The sequence below is a fragment of the Schistocerca cancellata genome, chromosome 8, assembly GCF_023864275.1.
Source record: "Schistocerca cancellata isolate TAMUIC-IGC-003103 chromosome 8, iqSchCanc2.1, whole genome shotgun sequence".
Taxonomy (NCBI): domain Eukaryota; kingdom Metazoa; phylum Arthropoda; class Insecta; order Orthoptera; family Acrididae; genus Schistocerca; species Schistocerca cancellata.
Window position 1 is genome coordinate 62,633,444 of NC_064633.1, and position 20,208 is coordinate 62,653,651.

The 20,208-nt window shown below is 46.7% G+C and overlaps 1 protein-coding gene across 1 annotated transcript in view; it reads left to right on the plus strand.

Moving 5' to 3' along the window:
- LOC126094950 (myrosinase 1-like) overlaps window positions 1–20,208 on the plus strand; it is a 102,391-nt gene that overhangs the window by 23,950 nt on the left and 58,233 nt on the right. Inside the window, exon 3 of the mRNA XM_049909605.1 lies at window positions 13,462–13,596. Coding sequence (XP_049765562.1) covers window positions 13,462–13,596 — 135 coding nt within the window. The remainder of the gene's footprint in view (window positions 1–13,461; window positions 13,597–20,208) is intronic.

Genomic DNA, 20,208 nt, shown 5'->3' on the forward strand with positions numbered 1-20,208 from the left:
TTAATAAGCCACAGCTGCAAAATACTAACACGAATTCTTTACAGACGAATCGAAAAACTGGTAGAAGCCGACCTCGGGGAAGATCAGTTTGGATTCCGTAGAAATACTGGGACACGTGAGGCAATACTGACCTTACGACTTATCTTAGAAGAAAGATTAAGGAAAGGAAAACCTACGTTTCTAGCATTTGTAGACTTAGAGAAAGCTTTTGACAATGTTGACTGGAATACTCTCTTTCAAATTCTAAAGGTGGCAGGGATAAAATACAGGGAGCGAAAGGCTATTTACAATTTGTACAGAAACCAGATGGCAGTTATAAGAGTCGAGGGACATGAAAGGGAAGCAGTGGTTAAGAAGGGAGTAAGACAGGGTTGTAGCCTCTCCCCGGTGTTATTCAATCTGTATATTGAGCAAGCAGTAAAGGAAACAAAAGAAAAATTCGGAGTAGGTATTAAAATCCATGGAGAAGAAATAAAAACGTTGAGGTTTGCCGATGACATTGTAATTCTGTCAGAGACAGCAAAGGACTTGGAAGAGCAGTTGAACGGAATGGATGGTGTCTTGAAGGGAGGATATAAGATGAACATCAACAAAAGCAAAACGAGGATAATGGAATGTAGTCGAATTAAGTCGGGTGATGTTGAGGGTATTAGAGTAGGAAATGAGACACTTAAAGTAGTAAAGGAGGTTTGCTATTTGGGGAGCAAAATAACTGATGATGGTCGAAGTAGAGAGGATATAAAATGTAGACTGGCAATGGCAAGGAAAGCGTTTTTGAAGAAGAGAAATTTGTTAACATCGAGTATAGATTTAAGTGTGAGGAAGCCATTTCTGAAAGTATTTGTATGGAGTATAGCCATGTATGGAAGTGAAACATGGACGGTAAATAGTTTGGACAAGAGGAGAACCTTTCGAAATGTGATGCTACAGAAGAATGCTGAAGATTAGATGGGTAGATCACATAACTAATGAGGAAGTATTGAATAGGATTGGGGAGAAGAGAAGTTTGTGGCACAACTTGACCAGAAGAAGGGATCGGTTGGTAGGACATGTTCTGAGGCATCAAGGGATCACAAATTTAGTAATGGAGGGCAGCGTGGAGGGTAAAAATCGTAGGGGGAGACCAAGAGATGAGTACAATAAGCAGATTCAGAAGGATGTAGGTTGCAGTAGGTACTGGGATAGAGTAGCATGGAGAGCTGCATCAAACCAGTCTCAGGACTGAAGACCACAACAACAACAACACTGCAGAAAGACTTGGCGGGAATATCCCCATTGTATGTGATTGCTGGCGGCAGAGGTCACAAGAATGTATGGTCGAAAGGGGAGTGGGCTCCGGACGGCCACGTAGCACAACCGATAATGAAGACACAACGAACTGCTACAAATCGGTTACTTCAAGGAAATCTTCAAGCCAGATGCGTTGTTGCTAGCATTCCGCTGAGTCAAAACCCCCTCCATTTGTGACTTCATTCGTGTGAAACGAGAGCGTATTGGAGGGCAGGGTGAAGGCCTGTTGTGTTTTCTGATGTAACTGGTTTTGCCTCTGTGGCAGTGATGGTCGTATAATGAGACCAGATGAGGGCCTGCAGCTAACCTTCTGCGTGCTTGACACACTGGACCTACACCTGGACCTGTGGTCTGAGGTGCGATTTGTAATGGTAGCAGGAAGATTCTCGTGGCTATCCCACGCACCCTAACTGCAAGTGTGTACGTCAGTCTGGTGATTCGACATGAGCTGCCATTCACGAATAGCATTCCAAGGGTTTTTTTTCCAACAGGATAAGTGTGTCGACATGTTCTCTTGGCCTGCGCGATCACCACATCTGTCTCCAATCGAGCATATATGGGACATTGTCGGATGACAACTCCAGTGTCATTAACCGTCCACCGACCAGCTGTAGCAGGCATGGAACTCCACCCCACAAACTGACATCCGGCACCTGTACAACACAATGCATGCACGTGTGCATCTTGACATTCGACATTCTCGTGGTTATAACGGTTACTACTTTACCACCATTTCACACTTTCAATGGCTTATTTTGTGCTTATATTAAGAAGTGATCCTTCAACGTTAGTAGCGTAAATCTGTTACTTAGACAATTACACTAGATTAACTATATTTTGGTGTTGCGATAGTTTATTCCGTCACTGAAACTTCCTGGCAAATTAAAACTGTGTGCCGGACCGAGACTCGAACTCGGGACCTTTGCCTTTCGCGGGCAACTGCTCTACCAAGCACGACTCACGCCCCGTCCTCACAGCTTTACTTCTGCCAGCACCTCGTCTCCTACCTTCCAAACTGGTAGAGCACTTGCCCGCGAAAGGCAAAGGTCCCGAGTTCAAGTCTCGGTCCGGCACACAGTTTTAATCTGCCAGGAAGTTTAATATCAGCGCACACTCCTCTGCAGAGTGAAAATCTCGTTCTGAAAACATCCCCAAGTCTGTGGCTAAGCAATGTCTCCGCAATATCCTTTCTTTTAGGAGAGCTTGTGTAAAGATTGGAAGGTAGGAGACGAGATACTGGCAGAAGTAAAGCTGTGAGGACGGGGCGTGAGTCTTGCTTGGGTAGCTCAGTTGGTAGAGCACTTGCCCGCGAAAGGCAAAGGTTCCGAGTTCGAGTCTCGGTCCGGCATACAGTTTTAATCTTCCAGGAAGTTTCATATCAGCGCACACTCCGCTGCAGAGTGAAAATCTCATTCTATTCCGTCACTGTATTTGTAGTTAGGCAGTGAATCCCCACAATAAGTCTTATCTCTTATACAGTCTCTTATTATAGCTTTTTTTCATTTTCCCTTTTGCAGTCTCGTCCACCTGAAAAAGGGCTTATTATTGCCTGAAATCGGTAGTGTTTTTGAACCAATAAAGGTGTTTACTACTGAAGTGGTTATCTGATTCTGCTACAGAAAGAAGAGACAGGTTTAACATTCCGTTCAGGATGAGATCATTAGAGGTGGAGCACAAGCTCGAATACGACAAGGATGGGGAAATAAACTGATCATGTCGTTTTCTAAAGAACCTTCTGGATATTCGCTACTTAGGGAAACGAAGGAAAACTTGAATCCGAATGGCCATGAGGAGTTTGACCCTGTCCCTGTCGTACGCGAGTCCACTGCGCTAACCAACGCGCCACCTCTCTCAGTAACGATGAAGCCCGTTACAGGTTGACCTAGGAGTGCAAATTAGTTAGGATTCTGGTATTAATGCCATGAAAATACTCCCTTTTATATAAAATTTGACCCATGAATGAATAACAACGCAATCTCACTACTGATAATAAGCTATCAGGTAGAAATCAAATGTCTATAGTGCAGCTTAATACGTAAAGAGGCCTTTAACATGAACTAAAGGAAATCGGATCACAACGAGGATCTTCAATCGTCGTAATGCGGCTATTACGTACAGGTGTAAATAGACCTCTTCTTATAGAAAAGACGTGTGCAGTATGGGTCAGGCTGCAATTTGTAAGGTCTAATAGCTAATCACAAGTAGCATGAACCACTAAAGTTCAAAGTCTCTATTTCTTCATGACTGCAACACGTGTCTTGAAGTTGTCTGCAAGTCAAAACCTTCATTTTGTCTGCAAAATTGCGTGTAAAGAAGAAAATACTTTGTCTGTTGAAGTTATTTTATGGTAATATTAATTCTGATGAAGGTAGGTCATTTGCAGCAATATTTGTGTTCACATCTGGTACTAACATGAAGAAAGGCTAAACGAGCACATGTGCATCTGAGCATAACAAATCGTAAAATTTAGAGATGAATCCAGAAGACGAAAATCATCGCGTCCAGCCTCCTTTCCCCAGCGTAGTGCGGAAACTACGTGGTATGGACTCAACCAGTCACTGGAACTCCGCTGGAGAAATATTAAGCCATGCTGCCTCTACAGTCGTCAATAAATGGAAAAGTGTTGCCGATGCATGATATTGTGCATGAACTGAACTCTCAATTATATCCCATAAACGTTCGATGGGATTCTGGGCGGGCGAACTGGGTGACCACACCATTCGATCGAACTGCCCAGTATGTTCTTCAAACCAAGTGAAACAGTAGTAGCCCAGTGACCTGGCGCATTGCCATCCACAAAAATTCCATCGCTGTTTGGCAGGAAATGGTCTCCAAGCAGCTGAACATTACTGTTTGCAGTCAATAGTCGGTTTGGCTGGACCAGAGGACCCAGTTAATCCCATGTTAACACAACCCATACCATTATGAACCACCACCAGCACACAGTGCTGTTTTGACAATTTGGGTTCATGGCTCCGTGGGGTCTGTGCCACACTCGACTCCTACCATCCGTTCTTACCAACTGAAATCGGGACTCATATGACCAGGCCACCGTTTCCCATCGTCTAGTGTCCAACCGATGTAGCCGCCAGCCCACAATAGGCGCTGCAGGCGATGTCGTGCTGTTAGTAAGTGCACTCGCACCGGTCGTCTGCTGTCATAGCGCATTGACGTCATTTTTTACCGCACTGTGTTAATGGATACGTATGTCGTACATCCCACATTGATGTAGTCATGTGTTACGTCTGCCACAGACGGCGCCTGCCAGGCAGACTACACTACAGACACCCCTGTGTACCATGTAACATACACAAGCACTTGCAGGAGCAACCAAGAGGAACACAATTCTTCAAAATAAACAGAACTTGCTAGAGATAAATGCGAACCTTTTTCTGCAGAGGTCGCCTCACAGACGCAGGGAAAGTTGGAGTACTACGCCGACCTCCGCCAGCTTTATAAGGCCAGCGCAGCAGCAGTACAGCCACATACCTTTTACAAATCCCTTCAGATACTTGAACGCCAAGCTCTCCGCCTCGCCTATCGCATCCGTCTCCCCTCCCCCACGCGGATCCAGTACGACCTCATTCCGTTCCCCCACCTCCTCCTTTTCCTTGAACGGATACGGATCCTGTACATCTCCCGAAAACTCGATCCTCCTCACCTGCTTGTCTCCCCCATCCTCTCCCACCCCCGCCCACTGCCGCGCCTGTATTCTCACATCCCACACAGTCTCCGTCTCTCCACCCTCCTTCCCCTCTCCCAAGGCGGCTTCCGCCAGCTCCTCCTCCCTGATGATGTCCTCCACCCCTCCATCTACCCCTCCTATCATCTTTGATCCTCCCCTCCCACATCCTGTGTCTTTTCCTTTGGGCACCCTCCCGCCCTTCTCTCTCCTTTTCCCGCCATCCCCCCTTCCTCCCCCCCTGTTCCCTGGGCTTCCTCTCCCCCTTCCTCCCCTCCCCCTATCTCCCCTGCCTGTGGCAACTCTGCTCTCCCCTCTCCCTCTCCCACCCCCCCCGCTCCTCCTCTCTTGGCAGGTCGCCAGACTTGTACACGCTCAGTGGACAATCGCGCGCCGGACGTCATCGCCATCAGTGTCTCGTGTGTGTGTGCCTTCGTTTTGTGTTTAGTGTTCTTTCGCCGTGACGCCACCACTGTTCACCTGTGCCGTCGCAAGCGTCCGTGTTTTGTGCGCCGTGTCAACGGGTTTTAGTGTTTCTTCTCGTCCAGCGTGAACGGCTTCGTGTTTATTGTTTTTCGTGTCTACCGTTTTTGCCCGCCATTTTTATTGTATTATCTGTACCACCTTTCTGTCATATTTATTGCACCACATGTGGTAACCACAACCAACAGCGGGAACGCCTTGGGCTGCAGATCGGAGCCGCGAGGCGTGGAAGCCACCGGCGGTGGATCACGCACCACCGGGTAAACACAGGACGAGTCGGACGACAGACCAACGACAACTGACAACAACCGACCACGACCGACTATGAGCGACACAACAAGGAAGAGGTAAACAACGGAGGCCTGTAGAAACCACAACACGAAACACCAAACGTAAATCCACTCGGAACCAGAGCCAGGCAAACGTCAACAACGAGCAACGACCAGAACGCAGTACCGCCGAGATAGAAACGAAATCCAGAGCGAGTACCAGACTGGCTTTTTTTTCTTTTTCTTTATTATTATTTGGAAACCTGTTTACAGGCAGGCCTGCAGCAGCATACTACGCCGCTCTTTGCCTGCAGACAAACACAAAGATACAAATGAAGACAATTAGAGAAAAATAGATGGTGGACATATAAACGGAGACAAACACTTTTTAAAATACAAGGTGCCGTTCACGGGCGTAGAGTCCAAGATAAAATTGTTCAGACACTTGGAAACACACAGAGACGAAAATTGTCACACGTCAACGTAGGTCCACAAAACGAATAACACTGAACCACTTAAACACAAGACGACGGCACACACAGAACACGAGGCGTTGATCTCCGGCACGCGAATGTTCACTAACCGTGTACGAGTCTGGAGACCTGCCAAGAGAGGAGGAGGGGGGTGGAAGAGGGAGAGGGGAGAGCAGATTCCATGGGCAGGGGAGATAGGGGGAAGGGAGGAAGGGGGAGGGAAAGCCCGGGGGAAGAGGGGTGGAGGGAGGGGACGGGGGAAAGGAAAGAGAAGGGAGGGAGGGTGCCTAAAGGAAAGGACACAGGAATTGGGGAGGGAAGGATCAAACTTGATAGGAGGGGTAGATGGAGGGGAGGAGCACATCATCAGGGAGAGGGAGCTGGCGGAAGCCACCTTGGGAGAGGGTAAGGAGGGTGGAGAGATGGAGACCGGGTGGGACGTGGGAATACAGGTGGGGCAGGGGGCGGGGGCGGGAGAGGATGGGCGAGACAAGCGGGTGAGGAGGATCGAGTTTGCAGGAGGTGTACAGGATCCGTATCCTGTCAAGGAAAAGGAGGAGGTGGGGGAACGGAATGAGATCATATAGGGTCCACGTGAGGGAGGGGAGACGGATGCGATAGGCGAGGCAGAGAGCATGGCGTTCAAGGATTTGAAGGGATTTATAAAAGGTAGGGGGGGTGGACATCCAGGCCGGATGGGTGTAATAAAGGATAGGGCGGATGAGGGATTAATAGGTGTGGAGTATGGTGGAGGGGTCCAGACCCCACGTATGGCCAGAAATGAGCTTGAGATGGAGGCGGGAGCATGCCTTGGCTTGGATTGTTTGGAGATGGGGGGTCCAGGAGAGGGTGACGCCAAGGTACTTAAGGGTGGGGGTGAGGGCGATAGGATGGCCATAGACGGTGAGATAGAAATCAAGGAGGCGGAAGGATGGGGCGGTTTTGCCTGCAATGATCGCCTGGGTTTTGGAGGGATTGACCTTGAGCAACCACTGGTTGCACCAAGCGGTGAACCGGTCAAGATGGGATTGAAGAAGGTGTTGGGAGCGCTGCAGGGTGGGGCCAGGGCAAGGAAGGCGGTGTCATCGGCAAACTGGAGAAGGTGGACAGGGGGTGACGGCGGCGGCATGTTCGCCGTATATAAAAGGTACAGAAGGGGAGAGAGGACGGAGCCTTGGGGCACACTGGCGGAGGGAAAAGAGGTGTATGAATCTGTGTCATGGATGGTGACGAAGGAAGGACGGTGAGAGATAAAGGAGCCGATCAGACGGACAAAGTTAATGGGAAGGGCGAAGGTTTGGAGCTTGAAGAGGAGACCAGACTGCCATACGCGGTCATAAGCATCGGAGTGGGCTGGCAGCAGCATATGCGCTGCTCTTCAGCCGAAAGACATAGAACAAACAATAGAAGACATTTAAAAAGAACAAAGGAGAGAATATGGTGAACATAGATATAAGAAAGGGGAATATCATGGAAGGCAATAGACGAAAAAACGGGGTGACTGTAAAATGGAGATAAAAAACTGTTTAAAAGTAGCACACACAAAAGCCACACACTGCGACAATTAAAAGAACATAAGGCACAGTATGACTGGAGCATAAAAGGTATCGACGGATGGCGGAGAACATAACAAACACTGACGGCGAACCGCAAGGCAGCACACAATTAAAATTACATCTCTTGATGCACAGGAGAAACAGTACTAAACACAACACTGATGTGGCACACTGACGATGATCAAAACGGAGGATCTGCAAGGCGCAAGGAGATGGGGGAGACTGGAAGAAGGGAGGGAGGGGAAGAGATAGGGGAGATGAGCGAGGGGCGCGCTGAAGAGGGCCAGGTATGGAGGGATGTGGAAAGGACAAACGCAAGTATGGGGTGCAGGGTCTCAGGGGAGGGGGGGGGGGAAGGAGGAAAATCCGCTCGGGGAGAAAGAAGGAAGAGGAAAAAGGGGGCCCTGGGGAGTGCTGGACTAGGGCAGAGCGGGTCCCTATACAGGGTGTTACAAAAAGGTACGGCCAAACTTTCAGGAAACATTCCTCACACACAAATAAAGAAAATATGTTATGTGGACATGTGTCCATAAACGCTTACTTTCCATGTTAGAGCTCATTTTATTACTTCTCTTCAAATCACATTAATCATGGAATGGAAACACACAGCAACAGAACGTACCAGCGTGACTTCAAACACTTTGTTACAGGAAATGTTCAAAATGTCCTCCGTTAGCGAGGATACATGCATCCACCCTCCGTTGCATGGAATCCCTGATGCGCTGATACAGCCCTGGAGAATGGCGTATTGTATCACAGCCGTCCACAATACGAGCACGAAGAGTCTCTACATTTGGTAGCGGGGTTGCGTAGACAAGAGCTTTCAAATGCCCCCATAAATGAAAGTCAAGAGGGTTGAGGTCAGGAGAGCGTCGAGGCCATGGAATTCGTCCGCCGTCACCGAATCTGTTGTTGAGAAGCGTGCGAACACTTCGACTGAAATGTGCAGGAGCCCCATCGTGCATGAACCACATGTTGTGTCGTAGTTGTAAAGGCATATGTTCTAGCAGCACAGGTAGAGTATCCCGTATGAAATCTTGATAACGTGCTCCATTGAGCGTAGGTGGAAGAACAAACTAAAATGAGCTCTAACATGGAAATTAAGCGTTTCCGGGCACATGTCCACATAACGTCTTTTCTTTATTTGTGTGTGAGGAATGTTTCCTGAAAGTTTGGCCGTACCTTTTTGTAACACCCTGTATACGAAACCGGAGGGAGCGGCTATTGGCCGCTGTCGGCACGTGGGTTAGCGGTGGCGCCCTCGCTGCGCGAGAGCCTCTGCGCGGAACAGCCGCCGCGGAGGCGGAGTCCTCTATGGGCTGACCACGTCCATTTGTTCTGCCGCGTGTTCGACTTCCGCGGCGGAAGGTACTAGACCACTCGCGGCTGAAGAGCAGCGTACTATGCTGCTGACAGCCCACCTTTGTATAAGGTGATTAAAATAACAATAAATAAAATAAAAGCAGTACAGCCAGTTCCTCGTCGAGCTAGGACCAGCTCCGACGGACCTCACCGACGCTCTTAATGAACAGTCGTCTACATGTTATTTGTTTTCTTTGTGTGTATATAGTGATATTTCGATAAGTGTAGTTCAGTTTCAATAAACGACATTATACTGAGTGTTCTACAACACTGTTGCTTGTCTGTTAACACGACAGCTCCCTGCATACGCCGCTGCTCTCAGTCGCTACGTGGGAGCTGTCGGCCACTTCATTGTCCGTGGTGAGAGGTAATGCCTGAAATGTGGTAGTCTCGGCACACTCTTGACACTGTTGATCTCGGAATACTGAATTCCCTAACGATTTCCGAAATCGAATGTCCCATGCGTCTAGTTCGAACTACCATTTCGCATGAAAAGTCTGTTAATTCCCGTCGTGTCGCCACAATCACGTCGCAAACCTTTTTATATGAATCCTGAGTACAAAAAACTGTTCATTTATACCTTGTGCACGCGATACTACCGCCATCAGTATCTGTGCACATCGCTGTCCCATCACTTTCGTCAATCAAAAAATGGCTCTGAGCACTATGGGACTTAACTTCAAAGGTCATCAGTCCCCTAGAACTTAGAACTACTTAAACCTAACCAACCTAAGGACATCACACACATCCATGCCCGAGGCAGGATTCGAAGCGGTCCCAGACTGTAGCGCCTAGAACCGCTCTGCCACAACGGCCGGCGCTACAGTCTGGAACCGCACGACCGCTACGGTCGCAGGTTCGAATCCTGCCTCGGGCATGGATGTGTGTGATGTCCTTAGGTTAGTTAGGTTTAAGTAGTTCTAAGTTCTAGGGGACTTATGACCACAGTAGTTGGGTCCCATAGTGCTCAGAGCCATTTTTGAACAACGGCCGGCTTTCGTCGATCACTGTGTACTACACTTCGATCCAGACAGTAATCAGAAGCTACCTCGGGTTCGTAAATTTCACACGAGCGTGAATATAGTAGCTACCTTGGTACGATTGCGTGCCAACTGTCGCTCAACTCCTTCTCACTCAAATAGACATCAAGGATAAACCTTTCCGTCAAAAGAAACAAGAAGGTGGAGTAAATCATGAACGGTGTCATGGCCCATCGAACGTAGGACGGTGTGAGGTGGAGCGTACACCATTAAGTAGTGGTTTTGACTTTTCTACATATGTACTGTTTGTGTTTTCCTTTTCTATTTCGTTTATAAATGTGTAGCTGTGGTGTTCTTTTAATCATTGGCAAAGGTCTTCTTAGGCACTTATGGGTTTTATTGTTGTTCTGAGGTACATGTAGTTATCTACGCCGAAGCCTGGATTAACACTAGGTGCTTTTTTCGCAATCGAGGCGGGTTTTTAGTTTTTTACTGTATTAACCAATGATTGCTGACGCGCTGCGATGTTGAAGGTTCTTATTTTCTTTGTGCTTCCAGACCCTACCTAGTCCTGCAGGTTCACCGGATCGCTCTCCAACTGAGAAAGTTCTGACTATCATGGGCAAAGCCCTTCGACCATCTCGGCATTTTGATGATGTATCGCGTCAGTGGGACACACCCTGGCTCTATAACCCTATAAATAATATCCAGTAACTCTGTGAATCAATGCTAAACTGAATAACGGCTTGCATAAGAGCCAGAAGTGGGCCAACTCGTTACTGATTTTCTGAGTCTGTGAAGCTGTTTCTCTTGAAAAACTATCCAATTTCTCAGAAACTGCAATCGCTTGTTTGTCTGTACATGAATACAACCTCTGCCGAATTGTGTTGTTCTTTTTTTTATTCTTTTGAGTATATTTCCACTATGTCCGAATTAAGTGTCTTTGAACGGTATGCTTTGAGTATAAAAAGCTTGTTCTCTTTATGGTCCCTGAGCAGGAAGAGACAGTTCTTATATCTAACCAGGGTGTCTCCTCCACAATCCAAGCACTGTAAATTAGTAGCTATGCACTGAGTTGACGAGTCTCCTGCGGCACATCTATTACGGCGCTCGAAGAAAGACGCTAGAGTTTAACGTCCCCACCATTAAAGATAGATCTCGGATTACGAAAGGCTGAGGAAAGAAATCGGCCGTGCGCTTTTCAAGGGAACCAGTTGGAGCTATTTAGAGAAATCACAGAAAACCTACATTTGGATGGCCGGGCCAGGATTTGAACTGTCGTCGTCGCGAATGCGAGTCCAGTGTCCTGGCCACTGAACCTCCTCGCTTGGTGCAGCGCTCGAGACTACGGCATTGAGTCTGAGGGATTCGTTACATTGACGGACCTATGGAAAGTATGGATGCACTTAATACCTAGACCCAAGCAGATAAACGTACTTCCGGGACAGAGAATCTCTTCATATCAATCACTTTAAGAACGGATTAGATTTCGAAAAATATTTCCTGTTCGTCAAATTCTTAAGTTGCTCCTCGAATAACATCCTGCCTCCTATGTAAGTGAGTATGAAAGCCACTAAACTGTACTGTACTAGTAAATTCATTCTACTAAATGGTTAGCTGTGAGTGCTTCCTTACTTGCAAATCGATCCTGTTTTTACCGGCAGAGGTAATATTAACCATTTTGCCTTTAGTTTCTGGATGGTTTAAATTTATTAATTTCCAGCACACGCTGAATGCATGTTGCTAACATCATCTAGTTACTTTCGAATACAAACGCAGTAAGGAGCACAATCATTTGGTTTATACTGGTTGTTTTTAGCTAGAGCTGTCTAATAACAGTAGTGGCATTTTTCTCATCAGACTGTACCTAAAGCGTTATTTTGAATGGTAACATCTTGTGCGCCGACACTTTCGAGGCTATTTCCTGTAGCAATCTTTTTCTCAACAGCATGCAGAGTGTCAACTTCATTGACACCATTACTGTTTTCATCTGCTTGCTGGGCTTCCGCATTGGCTACATCCCCAGGACTGGTATAACACCACGCTACTAATGCTTCACAGAAAGCAGCTGTGAAAAGGTAAGCAGCCGCTGGGTGGCGGCACAATCCACACACAAACACTGAAGCACTACTTGAGCAAACTGCGCGACACAGACTGCGATACTCTGGGTGAATGGGTGAAGAAAGAGATGCTAGCCCGCCTTATACCCCCTGAGGCGTTGCGGGACGGATGGGTTGCTTTTCGTTATCAGTCAATTACGTGCCTATCAGAAGTACAGGGCTATTACAAATGATTGAAGCGATTTCATAAATTCACTGTAGCTCCATTCATTGACATATGGTCACGACACACTACAGATACGTAGAAAAACTCATAAAGTTTTGTTCGGCTGAAGCCGCACTTCAGGTTTCTGCCGCCAGAGCTCTCGAGAGCGCAGTGAGACAAAATGGCGACAGGAGCCGAGAAAGCGTATGTCGTGCTTGAAATGCACTCACATCAGTCAGTCATAACAGTGCAACGACACTTCAGGACGAAGTTCAACAAAGATCCACCAACTGCTAACTCCATTCGGCGATGGTATGCGCAGTTTAAAGCTTCTGGATGCCTCTGTAAGGGGAAATCAACGGGTCGGCATGCAGTGAGCGAAGAAACGGTTGAACGCGTGCGGGTAAGTTTCACGCGTAGCCCGCGGAAGTCGACGAATAAAGCAAGCAGGGAGCTAAGCGTACCACAGCCGACGGTCTGGAAAATCTTGCGGAAAAGGCTAAAGCAGAAGCCTTACCGTTTACAATTGCTACAAGCCCTGACACCCGATGACAAAGTCAAACGCTTTGAATTTTCGGCGCGGTTGCAACAGCTCATGGAAGAGGATGCGTTCAGTGCGAAACTTGTTTTCAGTGATGAAGCAACATTTTTTCTTAATGGTGAAGTGAACAGACACAATGTGCGAATCTGGGCGGTAGAGAATCCTCACGCATTCGTGCAGCAAATTCGCGATTCACCAAAAGTTAACGTGTTTTGTACAATCTCACGGTTTAAAGTTTACGGCCCCTTTTTCTTCTGCGAAAAAAACGTTACAGGACACATGTATCTGGACATGCTGGAAAATTGGCTCAATCATTTGTAATAACCCTGTATATGTACTCGTTTCCTGCACGGACAGCAACAGTTTGGCTTACATGAAACACTGACGGTGATTTCGAGTAATTACTCCCCTTTCCTGCCTTACTTTTCGTGTTTTGTCTGTTACGACTAACTTTGTGCGACCGTTGTATGCTCTTGTCGTACCATCGTAATGAGTTCTGTAAAAATTATTTACACAGCGGTTATTAAAGTAGCTTTTATTTCTCTTTTGTTCGTGAACAGGCGGATGTGTACCGGTTCTCCATCTCGTGGGCCCGCATCCTGCCAACCGGGGACCTCGACGTCATCAACCAGCCGGGAATCGACTACTACAACAACCTCATCAACGAGCTGCTCGCGAACGGAATTCAGCCCGTGGTAAGAGACACACACAAGTGTGTTTAGGTGGTGCAATTTTTTTAGTTGTTTTGTGTTGCAATCTAATGCTGGAAACTTCACCTACAACGGAATAAACTGTTACCGGAATATGTTACGGAAAGGAGGACTCAATTTATTGTACAGTGGGTTGCTGGATGTGAGACAAAATGTTCCCTCCTCTTAAATCCATGTGCGCTGTTTGCATAAACTTACTTATGCCACAAAATTACTTCTTTCAATTTTCAAACTTTTTTTTATTTATTTTGAGTAGCTTTTTCCAGCTCGGTGTCATGTCCACCGTTATTACTAAAGCTAGTTCATGTAGAAATATTGTTCCGCCGTATGAACTCAACAACTGCGAAAAGAATTCCGGATCAACCGGTTCGTGGAATGAGTCCATGTTCACTCATCGATATCGACTGAGAAGCGAAAATATTGTGAGCTCCTGCTTAATAGCACGGTGGTCCACATATGGGACGCAAGACAGCAACGATTCTGAGTGATATGGGTTATACGAAAGCTGGGTCTCCAGCACCAGATGTCTACGCACAGGTGACGCACTTCCCGTAAATTATGGGTCGACATCCTGTGGGAGTGAGGTCTGCGCCCATTAGTGTTCCAGATGTGTTCCACCGGGTTCAATAGCACGATTCAGGCCTTGTAACACCGACTGTTATCCTGTTTGACGATTCCATCGCCGTCGGGGAAGACATCAAGTATGGAGGGATGCAGGCGGTCTGCAGTAATATTCACGCATCAAATGAAACCTTGTGGGCAAGAGAACTATAGTCTCAAACATCTATGAGGTACACAGGGTGTTTCCGTTAGAGCGTCCAAAAATTGATCAGGACATAGAGGATGCACCACTGAACAATGTGAGGTAGGGAACATGGGGTCGTAGAAGCCAGTTTAAGGCTACGCCTGCGAGTAACGACATTCCTCAAAACAGCGAGTAGTTCGCCTTCTGTAATGTTCGCACATGCATTGACAATGCGCTGACGCATGTTGTCAGGCGTTGTCGGTCGATCACGATAGCAAATATCCTTCAACTTTCCCCATAGAAAGAAATTCGGGGACGTCAGATCCGGTGAACGTGCGGGCCATGGTATGGTGCTTCGACGACCAATCCACCTGTCAATAAATATGCTATTCAATACCGCTTCAACCGCAAGGGTGCAATGTGCCGGACATCCCTCATGTTGGTAGTACATCGCCATTCTGTCATGCAGTGAAACATCTTGTAGTAACATCGGTAGAACATTACGTAGGAAATCAGCATACATTGCACCTTTAGATTGTCATCGATAAAATGGGGGCCAAATATCCTTCCTCCCATAATGCCGCACCGTACATTAACCGGCCATGGTCGCTGATGTTCCACTTGTCGCAGCCATCGTGGATTTTCCGTTGCCCAGTAGTGCGTATTATGCCGGTTTACGTTACCGCTGTTGGTGAATGACGCTTCGTCGCTAAATAGAACGCGTGCAAAAAATCTGTCATCGTCCCGTAATTTCTCTTGCGTCCAGTGGCAGAACTGTACACGACGTTCAAAGTCGTCGCCATGCAATTCCTGGTGCATAGAAATATGGTATGGTTCAAATGGTTCAAAGGGCTCTGAGCACTATGGGACTTAACATCTATGGTCTTCAGTCCCCTAGAACTTAGAACTACTTAAACCTAACTAACCTAAGGACATCACACACATCCATGCCCGAGGCAGGATTCGAACCTGCGACCGTAGCAGTCGCGTGGCTCCGGACTGAGCGCCTAGAACCGCTAGACCACCGCGGCCGGCAAATACGGTATGGGTGCAATCGATGTTGTAGCATTCTCAACACCGACGTTTTTGAGATTCCCGATTCTCGCGCAATTTGTCTGCTACCGATGTGCGGACTAGCCGCGACAGCAGCTAAAATACCTACTTGGGCATCATCATTTGTCGCAGGTCGAGGTTGACGTTTCACATGTGGCTGAACACTTCTTGTTTCCTTAAATAACGTAACTATCCGGCGAATGGTCCGGACACTTGGATGATGTCGTCCAGAATACCGAGCAGCATACATAGCACACGCCCTTTGGGCATTTTGATCACAATAGCCATACATCAACACGATATCGAACTTTTCCGCAATTGGTAAACGGCCTATTTTAACACGGGTAATGTATCACGAAGCAAATACCGTCCGCACTGGCGGAATGTTACGTGATACCACGTACTTACACGTTTGTGACTGTTACAGCGCCATCTACCACTAAGCGAAAAAAGTGGTCCAGCTAAAACATTCATATTTTTTACGTACTACACGAATATGTAATTAAAAATGAGGGTTCCTATATTAAAAAAAAACGCACTTGCTATCCGTTTGACGTATCGCAGCGCCATCTAGAGGGAGCCAACCATAGCGGCATCTGGTTTCCCCCTTCAAACTAGACGAGTTTCGTTCTTTGTAGTTTCTTCGTTTGATGCTTATTTCATGAGATACTTGGCCCGGTCACTATCAATGGACTACCCTGTGTATGGATCGTGGCAACCCTTGAGGGGGCTCTGAGCACTATGGGACTTAACATCTATGGTCTTCAGTCCCCTAGAACTTAGAACTACTTAAACCTAACTAACCTGAGGACAGCACACAACACCCAGCCATCACGAGGCAGAGAAAATCCCTGACCCCGCCGGGAATCGAACCCGGGAACGCGGGCGTGGGAAGCGAGAACGCTACCGCACGACCACGAGATGCGGGCGGCAACCCTTTGAGCATCAACTAAGACCGGTGTGGTGTCACCGCCAGACACCACACTTGCTAGGTGGTAGCTTTAAATCGGCCGCGGTCCATTAGTACATGTCGTACCCGCGTGTCGCCACTGTCAGTAATTGCAGACCGAGCGCCACCACAAGGCAGGTCTAGAGAGACGTACTGGGACTCGTCCCAGTTGTACGACGACTTTGCTAGCGACTACACTGACGAAGCCTTTCTCTCATTAGCCGAGAGATAGTTAGAATAGCCTTCAGCTAAGTCCATGGCTACGACCTAGCAAGGCGCCATTAACCATTTCTAGAGAGAATCTCACTTGTATCATCCAGAATGCTGTATACAAATGATGGATTAAAGTTAAGTATTCCAGCAGCTACGTACTTTTCTTTATAGCATTCATTACGTATGCTGTTTCAGACCTAATGCCAGCCGGCGTGTGTAAACGCGTGCCTTTCGGTTACCAGTCACTGTGGACTGGCTGTCTTCTCAGTCCACTACAACAGGAAGATGGCACACTGAAGCGCAGAAACTGGTAGCTACACAATAAATAAGATCACAAGGACGGCTGTAGGGGTTTCATTTTCTTACAATAGTGAACGGCCGTGGTCCGCGAGACCTCCAGTCAAAAGGACGGACATATAGAAACCTCTGCCTGAAGTCAAGATGGCTGGTGGGAAACAGTGTGGCGTCAACGACCACAGTAAAATGTTATTACGGTTCAGTACGTACGTTCACAGTGATCACAAATCGTCGTTCTCCTGCAGCAGCCTCAGCTGTTGCAGAGTCAGCCGGGTGCTGGATTCCAGCTGACGTACGTCGAGTCAGCTCAGCGTCTGCACGCCCGGGGTGGTGACGTCAGCGACTCTGGCGGCGTGGCGGCTGTCCAGCGCGAAGTGATTTCGCTCGCTCCGTCCGAATTCCACGGTGACGCTCGATGGCCGAAGCGCTATGTACCTGCTGTCGGCAGTCGTGTGGTCGGTTGTTTTCCCCCGTAGCCCTCGTCGGTTTCAGCGCTCGAAGGCGCCTGAGTTGAACAGGAACGTCGACCCCAAGGGGTTGATAATATATCTAGTAATTTATTGAAATATTCTTCTGTCATATTTTCAATGCTTCCCTTCAGAAAGGTGTTGTTCCCAGTTCAGTATGCCATTGTGAAGCCCCTGTACAAAAAGGGTGATAAAGCTGAACTAACTAACTATCGACCTATCTCTTTGCTGACAGCTTTCTCCAAAATTCTAGAAAAGCTAATACATGTAAGAATTACTGATCATCTCATGAAGAACGAAGTTCTCAGTAAGATCCAGCTTGGCTTTCAAAAGGGCCGTTCAACAGAAGATACAGTCTACACACTTGCAAATGAACTCCTAGAAACTCTTAATGAAAAAATGCTAGCACTTGGTGTCTTCTCTGATTTATCCAAAGCGTTTGACTGTGTTGATCACCAGATTCTCTTGCAAAAAGGAAAATTAGTAGGAATAAGTGGTGTTTCAGGCAATTGGCTACAGTCGTACCTCCAAGACAGAAAACAAAAAGTTGTGTTGAATAGCTCGGGTGGAGTATGTGACACTTCCTCAGATTCTGAATGGAGTTCCATTATATGTGGAGTGCTCCAGGGCTCAATTCTTGGGCCACTGTTATTCCTGATTTTTATAAACGATCTACCATCATGTACAAGCCTGCCGTGTAAATTTACATTATTTGCTGATGATACCACAATTTTTATGAGCAGTAGAACAGACAACACTCTTGAGGAACTCATTAATCACATACTCTCAGATGTGGTTAATTGGTTCAAGGTGAATGGTCTCTCATTAAATTCCAGTAAGACCAGCTTTATTCAATTCTGTACAAAAACAGAAAAAGAGAGAGAGGTAAGTGTGACATGTGGTAATCAACCAATAGTTAGAATGGAAACAACAAAATTTCTTGGAGTGCACATTGACAAGAAAATGAACTGGTCTTCACATATTATTGATCTCTGTAAGAGGCTTAGCTCTGCTACCTATGCTTTACGGGTTGTCACTACATGTGTTGAACCTAACACTGCAAAAGTGGCATATTATGGCTATTTTCATTGTCTCATTGAGTACGGAATTATTTTTTGGGGCAACCAGCCATTAGCAAGGAAAATGTTCATTGTACAGAAGCGAGCTTTAAGAATTATATGTGGATTGCGCCCAAGAGACTCGTGTAGAAATAGTTTTCGTAAACTTTAAATATACACAACTACATGCCAATATATTTTTTCTCTCATGTGTTTTGTTTGTAAAAATATGGAGATATTTCAACCAAACAGTAATTATCATGAGCATAACACACGGAGGAAGAATGACATACACAGTGAACTCAGAAGTTTGAGCTTGGCACAAAAGGGTGTCCACTACACTGGAGCAAAACTCTTCAATGCTCTTCCTCCCGAAATAAAGACAGAGATTCATAACACGAGTAAGTTTAAGAAAGCTCTAAAAATATTTTTGCTAGAAAAAGCTTTTTACAGTCTAGATGAATTTTTAACTAAATAAATTATAATACTTTAATACTATATAATACAAGTTGACATAATGCCACTACGAATTTTATTTAACCTGAGCTCTGTAGCTGTGTGTGCTCCATATCTGTTTTCTGTAGTGTTTTAATGATTCTAAGGAAATATGTATTTTCTTTTCCTGTATTGCTGCCCAAAGAATTTACTGTATAAATTTTTATATAATTATGTACTCAAATTTCTGTATATGCTATAAGATTATCAGATTGTATTTGTAAAAACCTGACTCGTTCCACGTCCTTGTGTATCCAACACAGTTGGACCTATGGAACACGAAATAAATCAAATCAAATCAAATCAAATCAAGAGCCCCTGTTGCTGGCTTCCGCGTTGAAGTGCGGTACTTGCAGCACTCTAAAATGTGGTGTCGTTTCTCCATTAATAAATGGCAGGAGGAGAGCAGCACGACGTTCATCCAGTGAAGACCATCGTCTTGAGTACCGCTAGTTTACAGACTGTACTGGAGCATATAGGTCATAGATTCACTACAGTATCGTAATCACAGAATCGAGTGCTGTGAATGACCAACTCATGACGGCAGGTGAAGAGCTGGAGTATTTAAACTGAGCTAGCGTGAGGCTATGACGCAAAGTTCGATTCGAAATGGCCGAATGTGCTCCCCTTATTCTGCTGCAATCCGTCCCTGGTAGCTGTGTGGTCAGCGCGACGGATTGTCGTGCCTAACGGCCCGGGCTCGATTCCCGGCTGGGTTGGAGATTGTCTCCGCTCAGGGACTGGGTTTTGTGTTGTCCTTATCATCCTCATTTCATCCCCCATCGACACGCAAGTCGCCGAAGTGGCGTCATATCTAAATACTTGTAGCAGCCGACCGGTCTACCCGATGCGAGGCATTTCCATTCTGCTACATTCAGTTGACAGGCTGTTAAGTGCTGTGTCGGTCCGTCACTATGTGCTCTTACAAAATACACGGCTATTACAAATGATTGAAGCGATTTCATAAATTCACTGTAGCTCCATTCATTGACATATGGTCACGACACACTACAGATACGTAGAAAAACTCATAAAGTTTTGTTCGGCTGAAGCCGCACTTCAGGTTTCTGCCGTCAGAGCGCTCGAGAGCGCAGGGAGACAAAATGGCGACAGGACCCGAGAAAGCGTATGTCGTGCTTGAAAAGCACTCACATCAGTCAGTGATAACAGTGCAACGACACTTCAGGACGAAGTTCAACAAAGATCCACCAACTGCTAACTCCATTCGGCGATGGTATGCGCAGTTTAAAGCTTCTGGATGCCTCTGTAAGGGGAAATCAACGGGTCGGCCTGCAGTGAGCGAAGAAACGGTTGAACGCG